At 43.6% G+C, this 26411-nt stretch overlaps 1 protein-coding gene across 4 annotated transcripts in view; it reads right to left on the bottom strand.

Moving 5' to 3' along the window:
• JPH4 (junctophilin 4) overlaps window positions 1–26411 on the bottom strand; it is a 403230-nt gene that overhangs the window by 212390 nt on the left and 164429 nt on the right. For all 4 annotated transcript variants that reach the window (XM_069633939.1, XM_069633941.1, XM_069633940.1 and 1 more), the window contains exon 5: window positions 1049–1842. In XM_069633939.1, coding sequence (XP_069490040.1) covers window positions 1049–1842 — 794 coding nt within the window. The remainder of the gene's footprint in view (window positions 1–1048; window positions 1843–26411) is intronic.

Raw genomic sequence — 26411 nt, 5'->3', positions numbered from 1 at the left:
GATCTCCACTCCCTCCTGTGATATGGAAAGTGAGGGCAGCTATGCACAGACATAATCCGACCATCTCAGGGTCCGACAGATCTCCACTCCCTCCTGTGATATGGAAAGTGAGGGCAGCTATGCACAGACATAACCCGAACATGCCTCTCCCTATGTCATGGAGAGTGATGGGCGCGCTGCAAAGAACTGAGCCAACATCAGCGTGCGGCTGATGCCCACTCCCTATGATGGCATATAGAACGCAGCTGTGTGTGCATAGTATGCTTGCTAGCAAACAAGTGCACACAACATAGTAATGCCAGACAGTGCTCTTTCCCACTTGGCTCGGTAGCGCCAGCGAAGCAGGCACAGAAATGAAGTCTCGGCCTGACAGGAAACACAATATGGCAATGCATCGAAAATCAATACAGCCTAGAAAACAACCCCCCCATCCCCCTCTGTAGAGCGAGAGAAAGTAAGCACGGACAGAAGCGGAGATGAGCCGGAACAGCAAACGGGCGCATGCAGGGCCGCCATGTGCAAATAGAAAGTAGCTCTGGGGCATATAACATGTCGCAGCTGAAGAGATGAAAAACAGATACGCAGATAACAATAATGAAGGCGAGATAGAACAAGAAAAAAAACAAGGGAGAGAGGAGATAAGGAAATAATGTCATATCAGATGTTTGTATAGTGCTTTATGATTCTTCCCACTTCTAAGAGATTTAATATTGGCTGTTAATGCTGCCCAATGTAATGGCACTCAATGTATAGAACTCAGAAGGATGAAGGGCTGAGTCTGCCCTGGCATGTCCAGATCTGAACTTGTGAAGTCCGGGCTGGCCCCATTTGAGACTAGATCCCTTAAATAAAGGGGTGAGAATGAGAGAAATCAAGAAAAGCAAACAGAAATAGCGAGGCAGCGAATAAGAAAAGGTAGCTTGGGCATTAGGCATTAAAAAAACAGAAAGAGGAAATGCCAGTAGGTGAGACGACATCGTTGCTAACACACCTTTGTTTGCCAGCCATGAGGTGCCAGGTGATATGTGTGACAGATGTGCCCTCTTACCTGTTGCACATTGCTCTCCGGAGACTCTGGTGGGCTGTCTCCCGAGTCTTGTATTTTCAGGGCGGTGTCCTGCTGGACCGGGGGCCGGTCATCCGTCCCCAGAGCCGGGCCGTCAGGCTTCAGACCTGTGGTTCCACAGACAACTTGTCCTTCCTGCACTCCGAGGCACAAGCTGCCTGGCTCCTGGGCCTCAGTCCTGTTGCCTCCCTCCTGCGTGTTCTCACAGTCAAAGAACTCTGCTGTACCTTCCTCCGGCTCCTCCATCAAGACTTCCGGGTCCTCGCTGAAGCTGCGGGCCTCCTCCTCGACACCATCAGGCACTGGGTAGTCCTCCAAATCATAATTGCTCAAGTTCTCCTCATCTTGCTCCCAAAGGCCATCCTCAAAGTGGGGGAAAGGAGGAGGTCTGGTAATGTACTCACCCCTTCCCGGTCTATACCCGCTCCCGCCACTGCTCAGCACCCGACCACAACCATAGATGGCACCGTTGGCCCGACGCACCGCAAGCAGAGGGCTCTCACGCTCTTTTGCGAGAGGCCAGTCCTCTGGGTCTGAAAGGTCGGCAGCCAAGGGGTCGTCCAGACCGTTGTGGCCACGCTCACCATTCTCTAGCAGGGTCCGCGGATGGTGGTGGGCATGACCCCGCCAGTGCTGAAGTGGTGTGGCCGGGTAACTGGGAGGGAGACTCGGATCCGGCGTCACATCCGAGGGTGTCAGCCCATTCTCATAAGGGCTCTCATAGCCATCCAGCAGGTCGGCATCCGTTTCTTCTGAGTCCCGGTGACGACGTCTCCCTAAAGGAAGAAGGGAAACATTTAACTTATTAAACAGCACACTGCTCTCCGGCCATTAAAAATCACATGTATGTAGTCAACGGCACCCTATGTATTACAAGTGATGCCATTCAAAAACACACACTTCCTGTAATCCTTGACAACTAGAAACTGTAATGTACATAATGTATCACTTCAGAGAGGGTTTAATTAGAAACAGAAATCCCTGTGAAGGTTCTGGTGTTGCCACGCCTCAAGGCAGGAAAACAAAATGGCTGACTGCTGGTTTACCACTCTGGACCCGATGCTGAGCTCAGGAGTAAATTAGTGTAACAACGTGACATTCTCCCCTTCAGTTTTCAACGCCACCATTCAGCGGTGGGTGGAAAGATTGGAGGGCAGAGATGTCATGCTTTCTAACTGTAAAAGCGGATTAAAGGGATAGTTCACTCTGAATTTTATTGGCTAAAAAGATGGCTCATAATCAAAAATATATATACAAAATATTTTTAAACAAAGTTCCTATGTTAAGTTTTAATCCTGTGCTTGTGTTAAGCTCTGCCCTTGTGGCTCTAACGAAGCAAAAGTCAGCCAGCTGTAATAAACAAAAGCTACCATTAGGTGGCTTTTGCTTCATTATTGCCGGAGAGCAGAGAATGCAGGCAGGAAGGCTGCATGCCGGTAAGTGTTTTTTAATTTGTTTTTAAAAATAAAATCACAGCAATTATAAATACAACCATGTTGTATTCATGACTGCAGCAGCTTTCACTTTGAATCCCGCAGGCTCCCCAGAGCCGATGGAGCCCGGGAGACTGAAAGCAAAAGTACCGGCATTTATAAATACAACCTTGTATTTATAAATGCTGTGGTTTTCTTTTTAAGTTTCCCGGGTTCCTCCGGCCCAGAGGTGCCCGGGAAAGTTAAAAAGAAAACCACAGCATTTATAAATAAAACAAGGTTGTATTTATGATTGCTGTGGTTTTCTTTCTAAGTTTCCCGGGAGCCTCCAGCCCGGGGGAGCCTGGGAAACTTAAAAAGAAAACCACAGCAATTATAAATACAACCTCGGCTTTTGCTTTGAGTCTACCAGGCTCCCCGAGCCAGGGGAGCCCAGGAGACTCAAAGCGAAAGTACCAGCATTTATAAATACAACCTTGTTGTATTTATAAATGCTGTGGTTTTCTTTTGAAGTTTCCCAGACTCATCCGGCCCACAGCATTTACAAATACAACCGCGTTGTATTTATGATTGCAGTGACTTCAGCTTTGAGTCTCCCGGGCTCCCCCTGCCGGGGGAAGCCCAGGAGACTCAAAGCTGAAGCCACCACAATCATAAATACAATGTTGTTGTATTTATAATTGTTGCACCTTTTCTTGTAGGCAAGTCCAGGAAATTATGAATACTTTGCCGGCATCTGGCAGAGTGTTCATAATTGCTACGACTTTCATTTCTAGTTTCCTGCGCACTTGAAACTAGAAAAGAAAGTAGCAGCAATTATGAAAACTCCGCCGGAAGCCGGCAAAGTATTTATAATTGGTCTGCCTTTCATTTTATGTTTTCTGTGCTTCCATGGGCTTGGGGAGCACAGAAAACATAAAATGAAAGAGAAGGCAGCCTCCTCTCCATGTTAAGCTCTGCTCTCACTGCAGTAAGCACAAGCTCCCAGTAGGGGGCTTTTGCTGCTTGATTAGTGCCACCAGAGCAGAGCTTAACATGCACAGAGGAGGCTGCTTGAAATCACAAAATGGATGCCCCCATGTAAATACCTTGAGCCTCATTTGCTCAATATGTTACATAGGAACTTTCTTAAAAATATGTTTTACATATATTTTTGATTATTGACAATCTTTTGGGATTATAACATTTTTGAGCAAACTATCCCTTTAAATCTGTCTTTATGGGGCAGTATGTGCACACCAGTTACACTGCCAAATTTAAGAAAGTGTCCATTACCTTTCAGTTAATAAGAAAAGTGGTGCTGCAGACTAAGACATGCCTTCATTATAAAGGAAAACCTGTGCAGTAGATGTTAACAACACCTTAGAAGTACCATATTTTAACTCTATTTTTTCTACATGCAAAAGCTTTTGGAAGGATGATCCCCGTGCAGTGCCTCCGCTGCATTCTTGATGGTTGCTAAGGCTATTGTCAAGCGGTAAATCGGCAACAAGCAAAAGTCGAGGCTTAGCTGCCAGGGTACCACATGCTCACTTTGACAGAATATGGTGCTTTTAACAAAAGTGTTTTTTCTTCATTGAAGAGCACTTTTCTATTTTTGAATGCTCCTTAGAATTGGGCCCTCAGTGTGCTCAAGTGCACAGTTTCCCAAAATATACTGGAAGGCCCACAGGGCTGGATACAACAAATGGATGCTCCTTGCAACCCCTGCCTGCGTCCACTATAAAACGGTGGATTTCATGACTGCTGTCCCTTTTTGATTCACAGCATTTTGACCATATTTGCAAATCAATGTACTAAAAACAACTGTGGCAGGCTACATGGGCTATTTCGGTTTGGTGTTAATGTTCCTTAATAAATAATGTAAAGTAGAGTGTTCTAGAGAGTGTTGCAAGAGTGTTGCTGTGTTGGACCCTGTCAATGGAGAGTGGAGTCTTCATCCTTTACTGAAGAGCGGATTGCACGCTACAAAACATCACCTCCGGACGTGGAGCATCGTGGAGAGTGTTGTGAGAGTGTTCCTGTGTTGGACCATGTCAGTGGAGAGTCTGTCTTCACCTTTTACTGCAGAGCAGAACGCACGCTGCAGAACATCACTTCCGGATGCGGAGGTTCGCAGAGAGTGGTGCCAGAGTGTTCCTGTGTTCCTGGGCTCCTGGCCTCAGACCACACTATTGGCACTCGTGGGGCATGCAGTGGGACACACAGTGAGAAGAAGCTAAATCTTTATGTGAAGCAGTCACAATCTATCCACGAACTACAGAGTTAATTGAGAGAACTCTCTTTATTTTTAAGTGCGTCTCTTGAAGGATACCAGACTATACCAGACCACTTCAGATTTCAGACTGAATTTGAATAACTGGGGAATACTAACCCTTCTGAATTATGATTTCCACTGTTGGCTTATAAACCTGCCATCATTATCGACCAGATGGCTGACTTTCCGAAAACGAGTCGCCAAAGGAAGCGTCAGGCAGACTGTTTATTATCAGCCAATGTTGAGAAAACGATTAGTGTGCCTGGTTTTTTATCTTGCGGAGAGGATTTCGGCAAGGTGCATTCAGATGACGCAACTATGTGGCAGAAAGATTCAGAGAAAGGCTTGGAATGTGAGCACTTATCTAAAGCTTTAACAGCCAAAAAATTACCAGCTCAACCATTAGATTCCTCGCAGCTGCCAAGTTTGAATGCACAGCCCGCACGCTTTGGGCCTCATTACGACCCTGGCGGAGTGGGTTTACGCCAGCGTTATTCGCGGCGGACCCGTCCGCCCTACTACGAGTTCCCGTAGCGCCATGGAACGTTTTCCGCCTGGTTTTTCCGGGCGGAGAAATCCATGGCGCTACGGGACCTTGTTGTTAATTACGCCACCGTATTTTACGGTGGCGCAATTAACGCCTTCCCCACTCCCATTATACCCTATGGGGCAAAAATGGGAATGGGGAAGGGTAAAATGGGGAATGGGGATTTACCGCCCCGCCAAGGTCGGCATGGGGCGGAAAATCCGCCAACCTCCATGGCGCTATCGGCAGCTTTCCGCCGTGCTCCGCGGTGCATTTAGCACCGCGATTTCCGCCAGGGTCGTAATGAGGCCCTTTGACTTTTGCAAAACTCCATTGCCAAATGTTATTAACAAATCAGAAAATGCATCCAAAAACTATAAGGATCCTGATCTAACAGAAGGAGAAATATTGGAATTCGACTTACCATCTAACAGTGAGAAAGCTACATCAAACTCAAAAGAAGAGAAAACCAGGCAGCTTGAAGAAAGGAACTAAATGGTTCCTGGGTGATGGCGAAAAAAAGGACTCAGCGATCCATGAACCACCTGAAGAAAACAAATAGGCTACAATATGGTCCTCTGAGCAAACCCGGGCCTTCTCTTCTCAAAATATGCCCTCCTTACTGGTGCCTTTGTCGTCACCTAATATGAAAACTGATACGCAATCTTCAGCAGCACAGATGCATGTAAAACCTGTGGCTGCACAAAAATTGTCTTGAAACGTTCCATTAAGCACAGCTGAAGTTCCATCTGCCGTAGCTGTGCGTATAGCCAAAGACATTGCCTTTATCAAGGATAAATTGGACTCAAAGGCAAAACTAATGAAATTGGACAAGCGATTAATGCCCTAAATTCAGAGAAATCTTAGCACGAGGAGAGTGCAAACCTTTGACAAAAACAATGGCTCTGTGGAGGAATCGCTGTGTAAGGAAGGGCCTTCTACAGAAAGACTTTTACCATCTATTCCTAAAATCCTGAGTCTTACAATAGCAAAAGAAATGGAGTCACCAGAGTCATCCTCATCCCTTTCACCTCTCAACGACTCTGCCTTCTCTCCAAGAATGGTTGGGGGGATACAAAATCCGCTAAATTCTGCACCTTTCCAAATACACTGCAACGTAATGCCTGCATTAAATGTTTCCTTGGCATCATTCCTCAAATTCAACGAGACCATCAATGAAAAGTATGAGAACAAAGCGACCCTGCCTGCCATGATCCACTCCAAAATGATATACATTGAATCTTTTATCACCTTACTTCAAGCGCGAGAGGAACACGAAGCTGCAACTTCCCTGCAATTGCAGACACAATTCACAATTGCAGGAATCTCATGATCAAGAGCGGTCAGACAAAAAACCTTTTATTAGGTGCAATATTTAAGTCTTAAAAGATAGAAAAGAGTTGCAGCCCCTGGATTTGACGAAAGAGACCTAGCAATTCTCGCTACCTCTTCTCAAAACAAACCATACAATTATTGACCTTCATTTAAAGCCATCGACCCAAAAATGCTCGAAGCCAGACCCTGCACAAATTCTGGGAACGCATGTAACAATTTTTTTTTTTTTTTTTTTTTTTTTTGATGTTTTAGTTTTGTCTCAAACTTTTTCATCTTGTGGTTCGTGCGAAGTACGTGGATAGAAGAAGAGACAGCAATGCAGTCTACATTTCTAGGATATCATTTTTCCTCCATTAATCTCGAGAATGCTGTGAAGGTAAAGGACAGCTGTGAATGTGTATTTGTTATTTTGTCCACTGAGAATCGCAGCCCATCTTTCATCTGTTGTCATTTGCTGCGAGGCCATGGCAAAGTAGGCCCCAAACTGCTTGCGGTGGTTGGCAAGAAAGGGACATTCCATGATCAAATGGAATATGGTTTCTGGTGTCGTGGTGATTTCACAAAATCGACAGTGGTTCTGGTTTTTTGGAATTTGTCTAATGGATGCCAAGTACTCATTAGTTGGTAAAGTGTTCAGGCGGATTTTTAAGAAGGTCGATCTGATATTTGGATCAGGGAATGACAAGATGTATGGCTGTGGTTCATGTAATTTTCTGTTGTCCTTATTGCATCGCAAAGTCCGTTTGTATGTATTTTTCTTTTCGATGGTTTTGATCCAATCATTTTGTAGAATTTTGGTTTTAGCGTGTTGAGGACGTTTCGTTAGAAGTTCTTCCGATATGTTTTCTTGTTCCATTTCGTTGGTTATTGTTTTTTTCCAGGTTTGTAGTATTGTGTTATTTAGAGCAGTTGAATTAGTTTTCAGAATTTGGGTTGCCGGGGTCTTGTCATCCGACAGTATTTTTCGGTATATGTCTAGTCTTTTCCATCGTACCATGGAACCGATGGATTGAGTAGCTACTTCGTATCGAATTCTCGCCATGGGATACGATTGAGGAAGAGTTAAGATCCTGCGCCAGAATATTGCTTCAAATTTCACCCAGTCTACCTGGTCTGCGTTTATCATTGTTTCCGTTCCATAGGTTATGATGGGAATGTATTTTTGTCTGTAGAACATGATGATGGGCTTAAATGAAAATTTTCCATATTTTCTGTGTAGGATGGAGCCCTGTCGTGCGAGTGCTTGAGCCTTTTGTTCTAGGTTGTCTAGCCAATCTCTTTCTGTCTTTGATTGATTGATCATGATGCCAAGATATTTAATTGTTGTGACATTTTCCAAACGTATTCCATTGATGTTGAAATCCGGTGTTTTTTTTGCTTTTGGTTTAGGTTTTGTTAGAGCCATGGTTTTTGTTTTTGTGCTGTTAATTGTTAGCTCATTTTGGTTCATGTAGGTGCTTAGTGCTGTAAGAGAAGTTTGGAGACCAAATGGTGTTTTGTCGAGCAAGACGATGTCGTCTGCATAGGACATAATGGGGACCGGTATTGAGTTTATTTTCGGAGGGTTTGTTTGAGTGTTGGAGAGGTATTGATCAATGTCTGATGTAAACAGGTTGTATAAAGTCGCTGCGAGGGGACATCCTTGTTTTAGACCATTCACTGTGTTGATAGGCTCCGTTGTCAGACCTTGTTTTGTGAGTCTGATTTTTATTGAAGTGTTTGAATAAAGTTGTATAATGGGTTCTAGGATATTCGCAGGGCAGTTCCATTTGCTCAATTTAGCCCAAAGCTTTTGGCGAGGTATTGCATCAAAGGCCATCTTTAAGTCAATGAAGGCCGTGTAGATCATGGATTTATTGTTTATTGCTTCGTGCTTAATTACGTGCAATAAAAGAAGATTGATGTTAGTTCCAACGTTACGTGTGAAGCCTGTTTGTCGCGGTGATAGTCGTCCAGTGGAAGTGGCCCATGCAGTGAGTTGCCTCAAGAGTGCTGTTGCAAAGATTTTTCCGAGTGGGTCAAGCAAGGCAATCGGACGAAAGTTCTGAGGAAGGTCACGTGGTCCTTGTTTATGGATCGGCACTATGGTGGCTGTTCTCCATGTAGTTGGAATTCGGTTGTGTCTGTTTATAATTTCCAAAATCTGTATCATGAATTCAGCCCATGCCTCAGGATCTTGTTTGAGGGCAGCATTGGAAAGACCATCAGGACCCGGGGCTCTTGAGGGATTGAGGTTTTGGATCATGAGTAATAGCTCTTCGTACATGATGACTACAGTCCAGTTTGTTTTGGGTTTGAGGTTGAAGTTTTCTTGAGATTGTTGTTCGTGTGCTGCATACATGGACGAGAAGTGAGTAATCCATGTTTGTTCTGGTACGTTAGCTACGAGCTTGTGTTGTTTTTGCTGGTTATCGTTCAGTAGATTCCACAATTCTCTTGTATTATTTGTCTTGTAGGTTTTCATTATTGTTTCAGCATCTGTCTGGAGGAGGATTGCTTGTTGTGATTTCCTCGAGTTGTTGTATCGAAGTTTCAGTTTTCTACTCTTTGTCATGTTTTCTGATGTTTTGTTTTTCTTGAGTTGGCGTATCTGTTTAGCTAACTCCTTTTTTCTTTGTGCTATTTCTCCGTTGTAGGAATGTACATGAGTTCTTTGTGGGCGGTTTTTTAATGTTTGATGAAATGGGAGCAGAATCCATTCATAATTCAACTTTTCAAGATCTGGTTTTGTTGAGGCGTGTAGTTTCATCGGCAGAAGTGATAGCGCTGATTGTGGTATTCGTAGCCTTGATGATGTGCCAGTAAGTTCGAGCGGAGCAACTTTTGCGTTTTGTTGGCTAATGGTGTGTGAGGTGACAGTTATCTTGTTATGGTCGCTGTGGTCAGAGGTTAATGTTAGAGCTGTCTCGACCGATTCATGAAGGTTTTGGGAGAGAAATATATAGTCAATTATTGCTGCTGAATGGCCTCTGTTCCATGTTGGGACAAAGGGAGTAGAGTTATCTTTTGCATGATTTAGGAGAGTAAGGTTTCGCGTTCTGATTTCGTTCATCCATGTCGCTGCTTTGCCTGTCAGTTGTTCGAGTGGGCGCGGGGTTCCATTTGGTGTGATTAGGTTGATATTGAGATCTCCGCACAGTATAAGTTCAAGGCATTGATGGGTCATTACTAGGTTGTCTATTGTCGTGAATACGCCATCAATGAATGCGACAGGTGAAATGGCTGCAGGATTCCAGTACAAGTTCAAGATGGCGATTGTTGTTTCGCCAGTTCCTTTTTTTCGTTGTTGGTGCGCTTGTGTTGTTATTATAAGCAATTGAATCCAGGGATTTATATTTTCATTGCGCACTACTTTCCAATGCGGGGTAATTTTGATTAGTGTGAGTAGGCCTGATGCTGGTCTTCCTTGGTGTTTTTTTATGGCAGGATTTAGGAAAGTGAGATAGCCGTCGCATGCTTGTGTTTCAGTGATCCAAGTCTCTTGGAGACAGATGATGAGATATTTCTCGAGGTCAGGCAAGGGTTGAGTGAACAAATGTTGGTTTCCTCTTGTGTTCCATGAACAGAGTGACCATGTTATATTCTTATTGTTTAGTTGCTATGCGTGGGAGTAGGTTGAACTTCTTGAGGAGATGGTTTCTATAAATGACGTTTCTGGATCATAAATTCTCTTGAATGGTCTCTCATGTATGTTCGATTCTTCTGGAATTGGGAAGTATGGGGAGATTGGGTATTTCGTTGAGTAATTTTTATTACGATTTTGCGTGTACTTTTTTGTAGGATTTTTCCTTGACGTTGAGGCCCAGCAATTGAATCCAAGTTTGAGGAGTTGGTCACGTTTTGTTATAATTAGTTCTTGATCGTCTGGATCAGATAATTCTACGATGATTCTATCTAGGTGCTCTTCATCTTTGAAAATTATTGAATCAATCTTGCTAGATGTTATGTGTTTTAGCTGTGATATCGCTCCAAATAGTCTAAGGGTATTAGTTCTATTGAGTATTAAAGGTTTTGGTCTGGTAGTTTGATTTTCAATGTGAATTTGATAAATTAGGTTTTGTTCTAGCGGATTGATGAAGGAAGGAAATGTGCAGTCAGTGGAATCCATTTTATGAGAGGCAAAGGAAGCATCTGAGACTTGATCATAGTCATCAGCAAGTAATGATGTGCAATCAGAAGTATTCGAGGAAATCTTGGAAGTTTCCTGTAAGGGATGTTCTGAAATATTTTCATATTGGTATGAGGATTGTGATTCACGGGTGGTGGAGTATTCATCAAGAATGATATATCCTGGTGGTGTTATGGAGTGAATGGGTGGCGGTGTGTCATCTAGTTCGCAGTCTTTGTGTGTTGAACAGTTTAGAAGTTCTTCGTCGATGGCAGGTGAATGTGGGAGGAGTTGTGGCAGCTGCATATTTGAAGTATCTTTAGAGGCTTGTAGTCTGTTTGAAGGTTTTGCCAGCTGTGATATTGCTTGATCCAATGGTGCTTGATGGGCCTGTATAAGTGTTTTGTTTTTTGACGCATGTATAGGTTGATCCGTAGATTTTATTGTTCTGAGGAAGGCTCTAGATTCTGTTTGTTTTTTCTTAGTTGTCTTGGGCTGTGTTGATTTGGTTGTAAGAATTGGTTTTTCTTTCAGGAAGATCTTGAACTGTTCCGTTTTTGGTTGCTTGTGGTTGAGAAGAGACGTGGGGCTCTGTTGGAGTGGCAGAAGCCACTGACACGGGTTGTTGTGCAAGGGTTGTGTCCGAGCTTTCGGTTTGTGTAGCAGTCTGTTGGATATTTGAACACTGAGGTATTTGAGGTTGAATGCTCTTTGAGATTAATTTTTGGTTAGATTGGAATTGTTGTTGTAGTTTAAGTAGAGCTAGAAGTTCGTTGTTTAGGTTGGTTTTTTCCTGTCGGTCGGTTCTGGCCATTTCGATTAGACGTTGTTGCCATCGATTCGAATGCTCTGCTTCTGAATTGAGACGGCCTCTGTTTTGTTTAGGAAGTTTTCGATATAAATCTGTTTGGCGTGGATCATTGCTAAGAGGGTTCCTTGGTCTTTGATATTATCGTTCATTGATTCGTGTAATTTGATGAAAGGTATCATAGTTTGAGAAAGTACTGCCATCAACATGTTTTGCAAATCAATCATTGTAGTTGGAATTCTTAGGTTGGTATTTTCGTCATTTTCCGGTTTGTTGGGTGTTGTGGTAGGAGAATTGCGTTCTGTTGGTTCTGGTAGCGGCATTGAGTTGTCGTTTTTGTTTATGTTATCCGGTGTGTAGAAGGATTCTATCGTGTCGTAGTTAAATTGGTTGGGAATATTCTGGTTTCCTAGTTGGTTCGTGTCGCTTTCTGTCTTGATGAGTCTTTTTCCGGTTACTTGTGTTAGACACGGGGTTGATGTCATCTGTAGTTGTTGGTTTCCTGTAGTTGTACTAAATATTTCTTTGCGTTTGTCGAGGCTTGACATGATTGATTCTATTTCTGTTATGTCCATTGATAGTCTTTTTGCTTTGAGTAGAGTTTTGGTGTTGGTAGGTTCTTGGAATTGGGGGCTTTTGATTGAGTTGTGAGTCTGTAGCCATGCAAGTTTGGCTAATCTTGCTTTTTCCTTCTGTGTTTGCTGCAGTGTGTTATTTAAAGAGGTGCATAGTTTGGTGGAATTTCGTAAATCTTCTGGCTGCGGTTTGATGGGTTCATGGTTAGGAAAGTCTACGTTTTTATTGTAGGGATAGTCTTTATTATGATTGTGATTTTTGACTAAGGAAATAGTATTGTCCAGTGGCCTTTGTTTTCCGTTGTTCTTTTGTTCGGTATTATCGGTTCGTTGTTGATTTTTTGCTGTGGCTAATTGCAGCTCGGAGTTGTATCTGTCTTCTGTCGAGCCGAGAGCTTGTACTCTGTCGTGTGGTTTGATTGATGGAGAGGTCTCTCTGTTTGCACTTGGTTCTGCATGAGGCTGTGTAACGGTGTTGAGCAAGATCAACTCTTCGCGTCTATCTTCAGGGCGATTTTTCAGTAAGTTGTTCGTATCTTCCGCTGGTTGTAGGGCGAGATCTCTTTGTAATGGTAGTGTTGTTATTTCATGAGATTGTTTTGTGTTGTCGGGAATCTTAGGGTCCATTGGTCCGTGCGGGGGGTTTGCTTCTTCATTAATTGAAAGTGCAATTTTGCCGTCTTGGGCGTATAATTTGTTAGAGCCCAGTGTTAACGGGGGGTTTTTGTCATGATTAATTCGGATATCATGTAGTGGTGCAGTAGAGGCGTCTTCTGCTTGGGCAATTAGCTGATCATCTTCGCTGATATTGACGCAGGGATTGTTAGTGATATGTTCAGAAGTCTCAGATGTGTTATGTATTTGGTTTTATTGTGCTGGTTTGGGGTTGCATATCACGATGGTCATTTGGTAGCCTTGTTGTCGGACTTGTTGTGTTTGTAAAATGGTCTATATTGAGCAATTGTTCAGTCTGGTTATGAGGTTTATGGGAATGGTGATGTTGTCCTCGTAAAAAGGATTGTTCCATCGTGAGTTGTGACGAATCCAAGTCAGATTGGGCAGCTGTGTTAAGTTTTGTTCTCAGTCTCGTCTTCGGGCGGGCAGCTGGTGGTTGCTTGGGACGAGTTTCCAGCATTTCTGCTTTGTTTACTGACGGATCTGGTGTTTCCTGACGCGTTCGAGGTTTGAAGGTGGTGATTTGATTCCTCCTAGAAATTCAGTTGAGGTGGTGAAAGAGTTAACCTCAGGATCCAAGGGACTATCCCTTTCGGTCTCCTTTGGAGGTGGTAGCTTTATTCCTCCTTAAAGGTTGGTTGGATTGGTTGGCTAGCTGACCGCAGGATCCAAGGGGCTAGCCCTTTCGGTCTCCTGCAGTGTAGCAGAATTAGAAGTACTGATGTGGTGGGGGTTTTCAGGGATAGGTTTAGTCTGTTGAGGGTCTGGCACGCCCAAGATCCAAGAGACGCCCTTTCGTACTCCTCGGTGAGAGGTGGTGTGGGCAGGCCTGTCTGTTACCCAGGTGTATTATTGTAGGTTACTCTTTCGCTCTCTCAGAGCGAGGTGTCATCAGATGGAAATGTGATCTGTTAAAGGTCTGTCGGCCACGATATCCAAGGGGCGAGCCCTTGCGGGACGTAGATGATGTGTGGCGGCTTGTCTATTTCCAAGGTGTATCCAGGAAGGATAATCTTTCGATATCTCAAGTCCGGGTGGTTTCAAGGGAAGATGTTGTTTGTTAAAGATGTGGCGCTCACAGGATCCAAGGGACGAGCCCTTTCGGTCTCCTGGGGCGCAGGTGTGTCTAAAGGAGGTGCTCTTTCAATATCTCACATCCAGGTGTTGTCAAAAAAGGATGTTGTTTGTTGAGGGTCTGGCGCTCGCGGGATCCAAGGGACAAGCTCTTTCGGTCTCCTGGAGCGCAGGTGGGTTGGGCAGGCCTGTCAATGTTCAAGTGGCGGAGCTCAATAAAGCGAGCAGCAGTGTTGAGTTTTCCACAGATTTTCTCCACTGAGATGCGTGTGGTGTTTGCAAACTGATTAGTGATCAAGAAGTCCCGTGATATCCTCAGTGGACGTCCTGGGCGTGAGATATTACACTACAGGACTGTGTGAAAGTATCGATAGGATGAGCCGTATACTGCAGGCTTTAGAGACGTCGAAGTCGCGCGGGGACCAGCAGTCGCAGCCAGGGGTGCCGGGGAACAGACTGGGCCAGGCGGGCTGTCGGGCGTAGGGCGTAGGTTTCACCTGGTAGGTGGATAGTTGACGGGGGGGGGGGGAGTCTTGGTGACACGCTGTCCGGAGAGTGCAGCTTTCGAGCAGTTGTCGAAGTAGAGCGGCAGTATCAGCTCCGGCTTGGTATGATGATAGTATACTGCGGTTGTTGTTTTCACAAGGAGCTTCTGGTTGGTGTTTTAATTAAAGTTCCAATGGGTATACGGGGCGGGAGCGCCGCGGAGCCTGCAGAGCCTAAAGACCAAAAGACTCTGCAGCAGACTCCGCGGCCGCTCCGCGGCTTGCTGGGTATTTTGAGTCCTCAAAGTGTAGAAGTAGAAAGAGGACAAAAGGGTAAAGCACACCCTCACTGGAATCAGGAGCAAACGCTGTAGAGTCTCTCTCCAGGCACGACCAAAAGACTCTGCAGCAGACTCCGCGGCCGCTCCGCGGCTTGCTGGGTATTTTGAGTCCTCAAAGTGTAGAAGTAGAAAGAGGACAAAAGGGTAAAGCACACCCTCACTGGAATCAGGAGCAAACGCTGTAGAGTCTCTCTCCAGGCACGACCAAAAGACTCTGCAGCAGACTCCGCCTGTAACTATTGATGTCCCACTTCAAAACAGTGAGTTACTAAATAATGGAAATGGCTCTACCGCCCCTCCTTTAAATTCAGAAAAGGTAGCAATATCCTCTTCAATTACTGTGGAAACAGGGGAAATTATTCCTGTGGCCTTAAAACAAGATAAAACTTCTGAACTTGAAGCAGACTATGCATATCCCATCTTTCAAAAGAGGAAAAAGAGAAAGCTACTTAATAAAAACAACAAGGAGAGTATACAGCTGAAGAAAACTAAAAATATACAGCAATCAAAAAAAGGGAGATCCAATGGTGTAATACATCTCCTACAGAACATATCAACTCCGCCAACACTTCAGAAATTGGTTTTTGAGAAGGGAACCAAGACAACATTCTCCCACGGACCGTTGCAAGAGTCACTTCATGAACATGAAGCCATTTCACCCAAATCGGTCAAAGACATAATGACAAAAGAGAGAGACGAAACGGGCATGTTAAACTTCTCTACGTACATGATGGATGATGAAGAGAAGAAGGAAACAACAAACTTAGAGTATGACACGCAACTGGAGAATCATTCGGAAGTTGTGCAAGAAGAGCATGAAGTGGATCAATAGAATAATGTGGAAAGAACTCCCTTTCTCACACTAGCAGAAAAGCGCAAGAGAACTGACGAGAAATACAATTAGAAGAGTAAAGAAATGAAACAAATACTAACAGTGAATGAGTCGAATGCAGAGCAAAAAGAGAGGAAGGAGAGAAGATCGGACACTAAGTAAAAAGTACCCTTCCTTACATTGGTGGAGAAATGCAAGAAAATCAAAGTTAAATATAATCCAAAAGAGTAACAAAACCAAACAAATACCAGCTAAAAACGATTGTGGAATTAAAATCGGAACACTATTCACCGATAGAAAAGACTGTTGTCCCAATTTGTCATTCACGAGCTATGACAGCAGCAAATTGGACGGAAAACTCACAGGGAAAGATCAAAGAGAAAACTGTCTTAATTTGGATCACCTGTTCAAAGTGTATGACAGTTTTATTTTAAGTTTGCCACAATGTTCTGCTGCTATTCTATCACATCCTGGCACTCTGTTTTATGAACACTGAGGACATTAAGATAGTCGAATTCCCCAATGAAGCTCGACTGAATGAAGTGACTCTTCACCTAAAGTCCAGAGTGATTAACACATCTTTGATGGAAATGGCGCCCCTGCTCCTTCTTTTGGGGTTCGAACTGACTGATTCAACGCATAAGAAAGATAACAGAACACAACATTTTCCAGGGAAGCAAATCATCTGCCCTAAGTCAAACCATATAACTTTTTTATTAAGTGGCGGTCCCCAGATTAAAACATCAGCAAAATGGAATAAATCATCAAGGAGCACTGTGGAAAAATTGAACAACTCCTGTACAAACACAAATCATTTATTAAAAATCCCATTTAGCTGAACTAACAAATCGAACAGAACAGTGAAAGACCAATTGATAGATTCCCCCAAACAACCCCATTAAAATCAATGGACTTGGCCCTATTGACATCTGATCTTGAAATCGCTTCCAGACCTCAATGGCTCCTAGTTCTGAATTTATATTGGAACCCTGAAGCAATAGAGTGCAACTTCTTTATAGACTGTGCCACTGATATACTTGACGATCATACCGCTCAACCATACCCACCGCTAATAATTATTTGAGGTGATTTGAATATTGCTTGCTTGGACCAAAAGGGTAACATCATTACTCACTTGGCTAGCACTGCTAATAATTCTCAGGCTAGAGCGGCTAGTTGGACTGCTGCAATGCATTCTAGAATTCTTCACATGCTAAATGGTCAAACCTGGGGTGATTCTCCTGGTAAGTCTAATTGGGCAAATAGAGTTACATTCAAGGCTCTGGGCTACTTTTTCACTTTGGATAACACGATGACACATGTCAAACGCCTGGAAGTGCTAGACACAAAAAAAGCGATCACTCTCTCTTGAAAATGACACTTAGCATTCGAATTCTTGCTAGATCGGAACATCATTCATCAAACGTAGAAATCATGGAAGGAAGGAATAAAATTTGTATACATCTAAGAGAAGTTCACATCTTGTTGTCTAGATATAAACTGCAAAGAGACAACTATGAGGGAGTGAACTACACTCCGTTATTGCTTGATTTTGTGGTTTTGCACAATAAAAGAGGTAAAACGATTTTTAATCTCAAGCATGTCCGCAACGAAGAGATTGCAAACATGAAGAAACAGCTACGGACTGATTGTGCTCATAGTGGAACTACTTAGAAAGAGAAATCAGAAATACAAAACCTGGATGATTCTCCATATAGCCCAAATCCTCCAGTCAGATGCTGTTGAAACTATATTAGGAGCTATGGAAAATAAAAACCCCAGAGAAATCTGGCAGCTGCTCGACAAGGAAACTTCCTCTCAATCTGCCCTATTGACGAGTGTAGTGACAGAGGACAACTGGGTACAATTGTACAGCAAACTATTTGGACCCGACGGAATAAGGAAAAACTGCCTGACGTGGCTCATCCCGTTTGATGATAATCACCTGAAGACTCTGATCAAGTGAGGTGACACGATTGGGAGTAGCTCCAGACTCTTGGAAACAGCGATAATAGTTCCCATATTCAAGAGAGGCAATAGGGCGTATCCTAACAACTACCGTCCTATTGACCTTCTGGATGTTTTGGGGAAAATTGTTTGCAGCCATAATTCTAAAACATCTCCAGATCTGGGCAACCCTGGTGAACAGACGGGACCCCCATCAAATAGGGTTTGTAAAAGGTGTGGGGACCCAGCTAAACTTGTTCCTGCTAAACCTCCTAAAACTAAAAGCCATAAAAACGATACTAAGTTCTATTTGGCCTTCATCAACCTAACAAAAACCTTCGACAGTGTGGATAGGCACATCTTATGGTCAAAACTGGAGGTGTGGAATTGCCCTCCACACTTGTAGTCGGCAATTAAGGCCCTGTATTCATCAAAGTACAGATAAGGCTGAATTCTCATGGCCTACTATCTAAAGAGAATTCGACATCTAAAGACCTGAAACAGGCCATTGGCCCCAATTTTATTCACTCTATTCCTATCAGTCTTATATGAAACATTGAATCTTGTGCCAGCATTCCCACCAAAAATCAACTTCTGCTTTTTCTCATGGATCATATATGTTGATGATCTGATAGGCCTCCAACAAAGACTATCCAGCCTGCGAGATTATGTTGCAAAAAACAGCTGACAGATCAACCGAGGAAAAACAAACATCCTGGTCCTGCACTAAATTAAGATGGAGACTTAGACGCCCCTTCAGATGGCTGCTAAACCGGATAGAATTGCCTGAAGTAAACAAAATAATTTATTTGGGAACGTGCATAACTCCAGCATCAATGCAAACCTCGCCAACCAGAGCTAAGAACGAAAATAAAGAGTCTTACAGCTCGAGGTCGGGTAATTCACAACAAGTATGGCAAATGTTCCATTCGCCCTGTACTGGATTTCTACAAAGCCAAAGTTATTACGATTCTAATTTATGGAGCGGAAGCATTTTTGTCCTCCTCATGGGGAAATATGGCCTTCACTAGAGGGTAAGTTCTGGAAACACATCCTTTGCATTCCGAGGAGGATCCCTACATCCGTCATGAGATATGAATTGGCCTTGATCTCAATTTATGCTATAATGGTGTGAAAAACCCTCTCTCTACACAAGAAATGCATTATGCTGGAAAAGCCCCACCCATATCAGATAATTTGCACAGGTAACGCAGGAGAGGGCTTCCGCTTGAGCAGTGGAAAAAAAGATGCAATTTAAATAAATTATTGCCTACCTGGAAACAACACAAGAAATGCTAGTGGCAAACCCTGCTCAAGTTAAGAGAAAGCTATGGCAACAGGACTGGATAAGGACTGAACAATCAAGAAATAAATACAAAATACATTTGAATCTGAGCAGGGAAACCAGGGCATATAGGGCCTGATTCACAGAATGTTTTCCTATGAGATTGCACCTTTATAAAGTGCTTCCATGAATCATCCCCATAATGACCTGCCAAGTTACTTGACTAAATTCCTGAGGCCAGTATATTGTGATACATTTTTGAGATTGCGTCTGAATATCTAGAGGTCTACAAAAAATGTAGGACAATCTTATCTGCAGTTTCTGTGAGATCGAAGAGAAGGTTGAAACATAGAAACATGTCCTACTATTATGCACGGGGCTGACCATGCTAAGAACCAATCACTTGGGATCCATTATCAGGGGAAAGGAAACCTACTCGGCAGAAGACTGGTGGAGGATGAGTTTGTCGGGTGAAAACTTTACATTAATTTTTGGTCTGATACAATTCTTGAAAGAGGTTTTTAAATAATAGATACTTTTAGTGGTAAATGGATAAGCTTTTCTTGCGCCTTCCTTTTTTCCTCTTCTCTTTTTGTATTTCCGCGTCCTTTTTCTTTTTCTTTTCTTGACTTCCTGCGTTTCTTACTAATTGGTATTCTCAGAATAGGCATTGGGATAATGATGTTATTTGCTTTCCATTTTTGTTCTCTATTTGTACTTGTCTCTGCATTAGATTTTAAAGTTAAAGGTTTGTAATAAGTTCTATATCTATAATAAAAAAGAAAAAGTACACAGTCCGGTATATTGGAATTGGCTGTTTCTTTAGACACTAAGCCTCATTACAAATAAGGCGGTGTAGTAAAAAATGGCAGTAATTACGTTACTGCCGTTCTTACCGAACGGACGTAGCACACGTTTGGCAGTGAGGTGGAGGATTTTCTTGCAGCAAAAGGCTGGAGGAAAACCTGCCACCTTACCGCCCAAACAAATTGGCAAAATTGGCAGAATTACCACAAGCAAAATTACCACCAGTGAAATTAACACCAGTGGTAATTCAGCGAAATCCCCATGGAATCCTATGGACACCAACAATATGGGGCCTTACACTGCCTACCAATATGCAATATGCCCGCCGGACCAAATGGCGGTACAGTAATTCTGTTTAGCAGTATTGCGGCAGATAAGCACTGGACTACCGCCAAACTTGTAATGAGACTCAGCGTGATTGTTTGCATGCTTACCTACCAGAAAATATTACATTTGTGGTAAATGCATTAAGAGTAGGCTTGGCCTGGGTTCCTCAGCAGAAAAGGCCCAGGCTCTACTCAAGGGATTAACAAGTTCTCCCAATGAAGACACATCTAACGTTGAGAAAGTGTTGGGATGCACGTTCAGATCCCAGCACCTCCCAAACGATTCTGATTGCAGTAAGTGTACTAATATGCGGGAAATACACATGAGTGGGTACAGTGGGGAGGGGGGGAGACTCAGGGACGTCATTTAGGGCTCGCCAGGTCTCACTTGTTACCCCTGTGGTCTCCATTACTACCCCTAAAAAAAGAAACGTTTTTTAAAATGTTTTTAAATTGAAGCTCCTGGGCTGTGGCCAGCTCCATGTGTCTCTCTGTTTCTGGAGTGGTTGACTTTTTGTTCAGGCCTCTTAAAAAAAAAAAAAAAAAACAGGGGGGTCCACAAGTGTTTGAGCAGTGACACTAAATAAGAAAGAATAGGAATAACAAATAATTTGTCTTTCTGGAATTCTATACAATAATTGCTAGACTCATTAAAGGTTCATTTCAGGCACACTTCAGGGGCTGAGTCACTGATTTAGTCTGTTCTTAAACACCTCAAATTCACAATGAAGACAAAAACTTCCAAAATGCATTTAGAGTTGAATAAGCAACCATTTCGGACTATGTATTTTGGTTTTCGCAAGTTGCAGTTATAGCATGTTTTTTTCTGCCGTTGTCTCTGTTACGATCATCACAAGACATTCCATCTCGTGTCCTCATTCACTTGACAAAATCTTTGTGCCTAAAAGCTTGTGTACAGTGTAGAAAGGTTTGACCATAGCACATACGGTGGTCCTTGATTTCATTGTGCCACAATTAATACTTTGTTGTAATGTGTCTATCTTTCCTATCTCCATGGCATGCTGTTCAGGATGTTTGTTTGCATGTATGAGGCAACGAGTACCCAGAGTATGGGATGCGCTGCTTCCCCTGTACTAGTCTAAATTCTTTAATACATAGTTATGAACCCTCCCAATGGTATGTATTTTGCCAACCTCTGAAGCCTGAAAAGTAGATCCATGCAGGCTTAACATGTGGCCAACTTTGCACCAGACCTGCAGATGAACTGGCCTGCTGTTAATCTCAGTTACCAGTTTAATGGTATCCACTACAGAGTGTAATTTGCTTTCTGACTTTGAGAACATTCATACATGTAATTGCTCATTTTACTATAGCCTGTAAGATAGATATAGCCAGTAAGGTAGCTCAGTGAGTGGAGCGGTCGCTGCTGGGATGTGTGTGTGATCTGCAGGTTGCAGGTTCGAATCCTGGCAAGGCCAACTCAGCCTTTCATCCTTCTGAGGTTGACAAATGAGTATCAACACAGGCTGGGTGATATTGTATGTATATTTGTTCTATACAAAGCGCTTAAGCGTAAGTGCTATATAATAACACATCATTATCATTTGGCCTTGGACGTCTGCTTGCATTCACAGTAATTTGGTAATAAGGGCCTAAACATACTGATATTAACTATACATATGGTGTCCCATTCTTGTATGAAATGTATATCACATCACAGTGATATTGTGACCATATTTTTCGTAGTGTACTCAGGAACAGTTGCTATGTGATGCCACTTCCTATTTTGTCAAGGGGTGAAAAGTTGTGTTCATTCGCTTCCCGTGATATCACTTTTGGATGGGATCAAATGACATAACTTCCTTTGATGCCATCAGAGGTCAAGGGTCATGTGATATCACTTCCACTACCCCTTCATTTTTGTGAAATGACGTTCCTGGGGAGACCTACGAGTATAGGTGAATGGCACAGGGCATGTTTACTACAAGACAAATAACTGACACGCTTCTTAGAATGCTAGATGGATACATTGCATGTGCACGACATACATATATAATGGTTCATTTACACTATATTTAGCGGGAGGCCTGAATTCTCTCAGGCCGTGCTGGGCCTACAAAACAACGAGGCCTTGCGGGTGAATATTGCTCCCCGACCCCTGGTGAGGAAGGGAACACAAAAACACACATACAGATACATTTTGTTAGAGCCTCACGACTGTGCAGGAGTGTGAGGGGCCCACCAGGAGTAAGGGCTGCGGCTGATTGTGAATCACATACCCATGGGAGCGAGGGCAGTGGTCGTGAGTTGCCAAAACACCAGCATAGATTTAGGACACTACGCCCCCCAGCCCCCAAGAGAATGGCCATTCCATTTGAACTACCAGATGCCCATGAGTAAAACACCTAAATCCTTCACTATTTGGACTTATTAGTGGGACTTGCAGGACACCCAGGCCTTCCACATGGGAGGGGTAGCTGATAAGGGGGGAGAAGGAACAAAGTCTGCGATTCATACCGGGGAGAGCATAAGGATAATGCCAACATTTGGAAGATTACGGAGGGGAGGCATGATGGGGGCACCTCTGTGCCTGAGATGAGTAAAGGGATGCTTTATTCGCAAGGACCAGACTGACCTCGAAAATTCTCTGTTGAGCTCATGTTGCAGGCCAGGTGCATATTACGTGATTAGGTGTCAGGCCAGGGCAGTATCTTCAGAAACGTAATCAACCATTTTACAGTGACCCAAGGTGAATAAATCAAAACCCACGTGTGAAAAAGCAGAGGCCTATATGTGATAATTAGCATGTAAATAGGCGGTAGCCAATGAGGGCGGGGGATGGACACTGTATATTGCACACGTCATAAATGATGATTTTACAGAACATGCTGTTTGCTCTGAAGAAGGGTGAGAGAGCTCTATGGCAGTGGATTTATAATACCCTGTTAGTCCTTTTCCTTTTTGTATGCAAAATAAAGCTCTTGTTCTTCTCACAGAAGGTTCACCAAGCCTTTTTCCCTAGAGGGTTGTTCTTATTTCGTCTGGTTGTTGAGAAGTAACTCTACAAATGTGGTGACCCCCGACGTGATCGCAGACTCCCCTGTGAGGTCGGAGGATTCCTGGCCGTACATCTGGAGGGACTGCGCCCACCTGCAGCGACCAGTCCTTTGCGGCAACCTTGGAGAGGTTTACAGGAGCCGTGTTATCCGAGTTCCTGTCTCTTTGGAGCAAGGCGCTATCCCCGGATTGTGCAGACAGTGAACCCTACCGCCTTTTTGACAGAGCCCATTACTGACAATGATGACGTTCATGATTTTGTCACATATGAAGGCCCAGGTGAATACATCCCTAAAGCACAAGAGTATGCTTGAGATGACGGAGAGGTGTTATTTGTTGACGGGTCTTCAACTATCGAACAGGAGAGACTGGCCAGCATCATAATGGGTCAGCAGTGGTCTGATTGGTTGACTGGGAGTACGAGGTCTTTGTCCAACGATGGCTACCGGGGCATTATTCTGCCCAGGCGGCTGAATTTATTGCTCTCCTTGAAGCGCTAGAGGAAGAACAGGGATGCCGAGTCATTATTTATTCGGTCTCAGCATACGTAAGAACAACTATACATTGGGATTGTCGAGATGGATGAGAAGGGGGTTTTGGAGAGGTGATGGATACCCAGTACAGCATGCAGCCCTCTTAGACTGATTCACACTCTTTCGCAGCCAACATTTGTCGCAATCGTCAAGTGTGTCACCCATACTAGTGGCATGGTTTGTTTCTTTTGGCAACGAAGCAGCAGACACCGCTGTGAAATTGGCTGCATATTTACCAGTGTCAGATATCTCTGAACACCCTTCATTTGCTGGTATACAATTGCAAATACAGGTTCCATATACTGCATTATCCATTTTGAAATTATTGAACTACAGGCCAGAGCACCCCAGAGTTAAAGGTTACTATGGGAAAGAAGGGGGTGTGCAGAGTCTCCTACAGGCTGAGTATGGAGACATGCGAGTACTTGGAAAGTGGTAATGCCCCAAGAATTAGCTTTAGTGGCATTCGATCAGTTGCATTACCCCTCGCATGTGTCTAAGCAGCATATTGCTATTGAGACTGGTATGCCGAATATTCAGGAACTCCTCAATATGTTTACAACTAACTGTGGGTCTGCCAGACCTACAACACTGGGCGCACATTGAGGGCCACACTGCCCCGTCCAATTGGCCCATTTAAAGATCTTCATTTTGATTTAGTAGATATGGGAGAACGGTACAATACCTTTCGCTATCTCATAGTTGTGGTGTGTCCTTTCTCTGGCTAGATTGAGGCTGGTCCATGCGCACATCCTGATGCCAAGTCGGCAGCCACATTTTTGGTAAGTGAAGTGTGAAACTCTTAAAAGTGATAATGGCACCCACTTCTTTAATGAGCTATTTCAAGAAATAGCGGCCCTTTTAGGAACTAAACATAAGATGGGCTCCATTTATCATTGCAGGCCAACGGTGTTGTTGAAAGGAGGAATGGCCTCTTGAAGGCTAAGCTGCCTAAGCTGTGTGTGGCATTGAAAATCAATTGGGTACATTGTTTACCTTTGGCCCTGTTCAGTTTGAGCCCTGTAATGACAACCACCTCCGCCTTCACAAGTTAGCGACGGGGAGATGTATGTGATATGATATATTAGGTTATTTATAACATGCTTAATACCCAGAGGTTTTTAAGTGCAGACCCGGGGATCGAAACTGTGTTGCTCCGTGTCATCTTGCTTCCAAGGCGAGCATGTTCCGCTGAGCTATTCTCCTGAGACACGCCATTATCTCCTGTGCATAGTGCATCTGATGCTCACAGCGATGAATCAATTCTTCTAGGGGATGAGTTTCAATCTTATCTATCTGAGTTCATAAAATGTATAAATGTCTTTCTCAACAGATTGCACCACCACGAACTGAGGAGGACAAAAGTGCTGCACCAATTCCTGTGAGCTTGCCACCACCCCACCTGCTTCCAGGGCAGAGCATGTTTGTCAAAAACATTGTCCGATGGTGGAGTGAGCTGTGCTATAACGGGCCTTATGCGGTAGTGTATGCCACTCCACTCATGGTCAAGGAACTGCAGTATTGGGTTCACCTTTCTGATGTCCAGAAGGTGCCCCATACATCACCTCCTTCAATGAGTATACTGTCTGAGTGTTTTTCATGAATATTGGTATGAAACCTGAACAAACAGTTTATGAACACTTCTTCATTATTATAGTTGGTGTCAATGCTCTTACTACTCAGCTGTTGTTTCCATGTGGACATGTGTATATGTGAAGTTGTGATGAGAGGACATAGGCAGTGAATATGGCAAGGGAAATGTGTACAAGATCAAACAGTGAATAGCTTTGAGCCAAACAACGTGCACTCAGGAATGAAGACACATGCACACTAAAACTCACAATGTGCAAGCATAGCATGATAAGAATACAAATATACAAAAAGGGATGTGGGGTAAGCGCTAAGAAGCTCCTTATGGTTACAAAGAAAGTTGGCAAGCTCCTTACCCACAATTGCTGTTTCAGGTACTGTCAGCGCTAAACCCACATACATGGCAAACAGCAGGAACTGTGAGCTTACACTCTTGATGGTATTGTAAAAGATAACCTAAACACAATACTCACGGGGATGAGAAATAGCACCTGAAATGTCAGCAAAGCTCATTAACCCTGCTGATCAAACATGGACTCAGAAAGGCTAGAACAGCAAAGGGAGGTTAACTTACCACATCAGACTCCTGACAAGGGACACATAGGATTAGAGATCACAGAATAGTGAGGAAAACATAGCATACACACAGGAGTTGACTACAACAGCACACCACACCTAACAATTAATAGGGAGCAAAGGGAGAAGTGCAAGGGAAAACCTGGAACAGTCTCCAAGAGAAAGTAAATGACCAGGAACAGAGAAAACGAAATTACAAGGGCAAAACCTCCCCCCTCCCCTAACAGGGAAGAAAAGGCAAACTGGGACAAAATATTAAATCTATAAATGAGGAGAGACTAAGTGATCAAGATTTTGCTGCTGAATATGGCAAAGTCAAATGAATAAAGAACACAAGCAAACTGGGCTGCACAGAAAAAGTAAAGCACTGGGAAGTACTGACTCCAAAACAGAGGAAGATAGAAAGGGAATCCAGGATGCAGAAATGACTAATAACCACAATAAATTTGAAATCCAGGAAAAAGGGAACAAGAAAATAGAAACTAGGAACTAGACACTAAGCTAAAGACCAGAAACAAGAGACCAGTCAGAAACAGGAACACTGCATCAGTGACCAGCGCTGGACTGAAGCAAACGGAGGCTTTTAAAGCTGGCTAACTAGCACACGCCTCAGGCGTGCTGCTTGCTGCACCTGCCAGCCGCAGGTGCTGCTTATCCTCCACCCAACCTTGTCCTGAAAGGGTGGAAATGAAGCAGTGGGCAGGGCCTTCTGGGAAGCATAGTCTTTTGATTAAAGCAGTATACTGGCTGCCAAAAGCCTGGAATGGATCCGGAAGAGAAGTAACTTATCATTTAGCACTCCCAATTAACCACA

This window comes from Ambystoma mexicanum, chromosome 13 (assembly GCF_040938575.1).
Source record: "Ambystoma mexicanum isolate Mex_15411 chromosome 13, UKY_AmexF1_1, whole genome shotgun sequence".
Classification (NCBI taxonomy): domain Eukaryota; kingdom Metazoa; phylum Chordata; class Amphibia; order Caudata; family Ambystomatidae; genus Ambystoma; species Ambystoma mexicanum.
The sequence above is the reverse complement of the archived record's forward strand: the minus strand, read 5'-3'. Positions and strand labels throughout refer to the sequence as shown.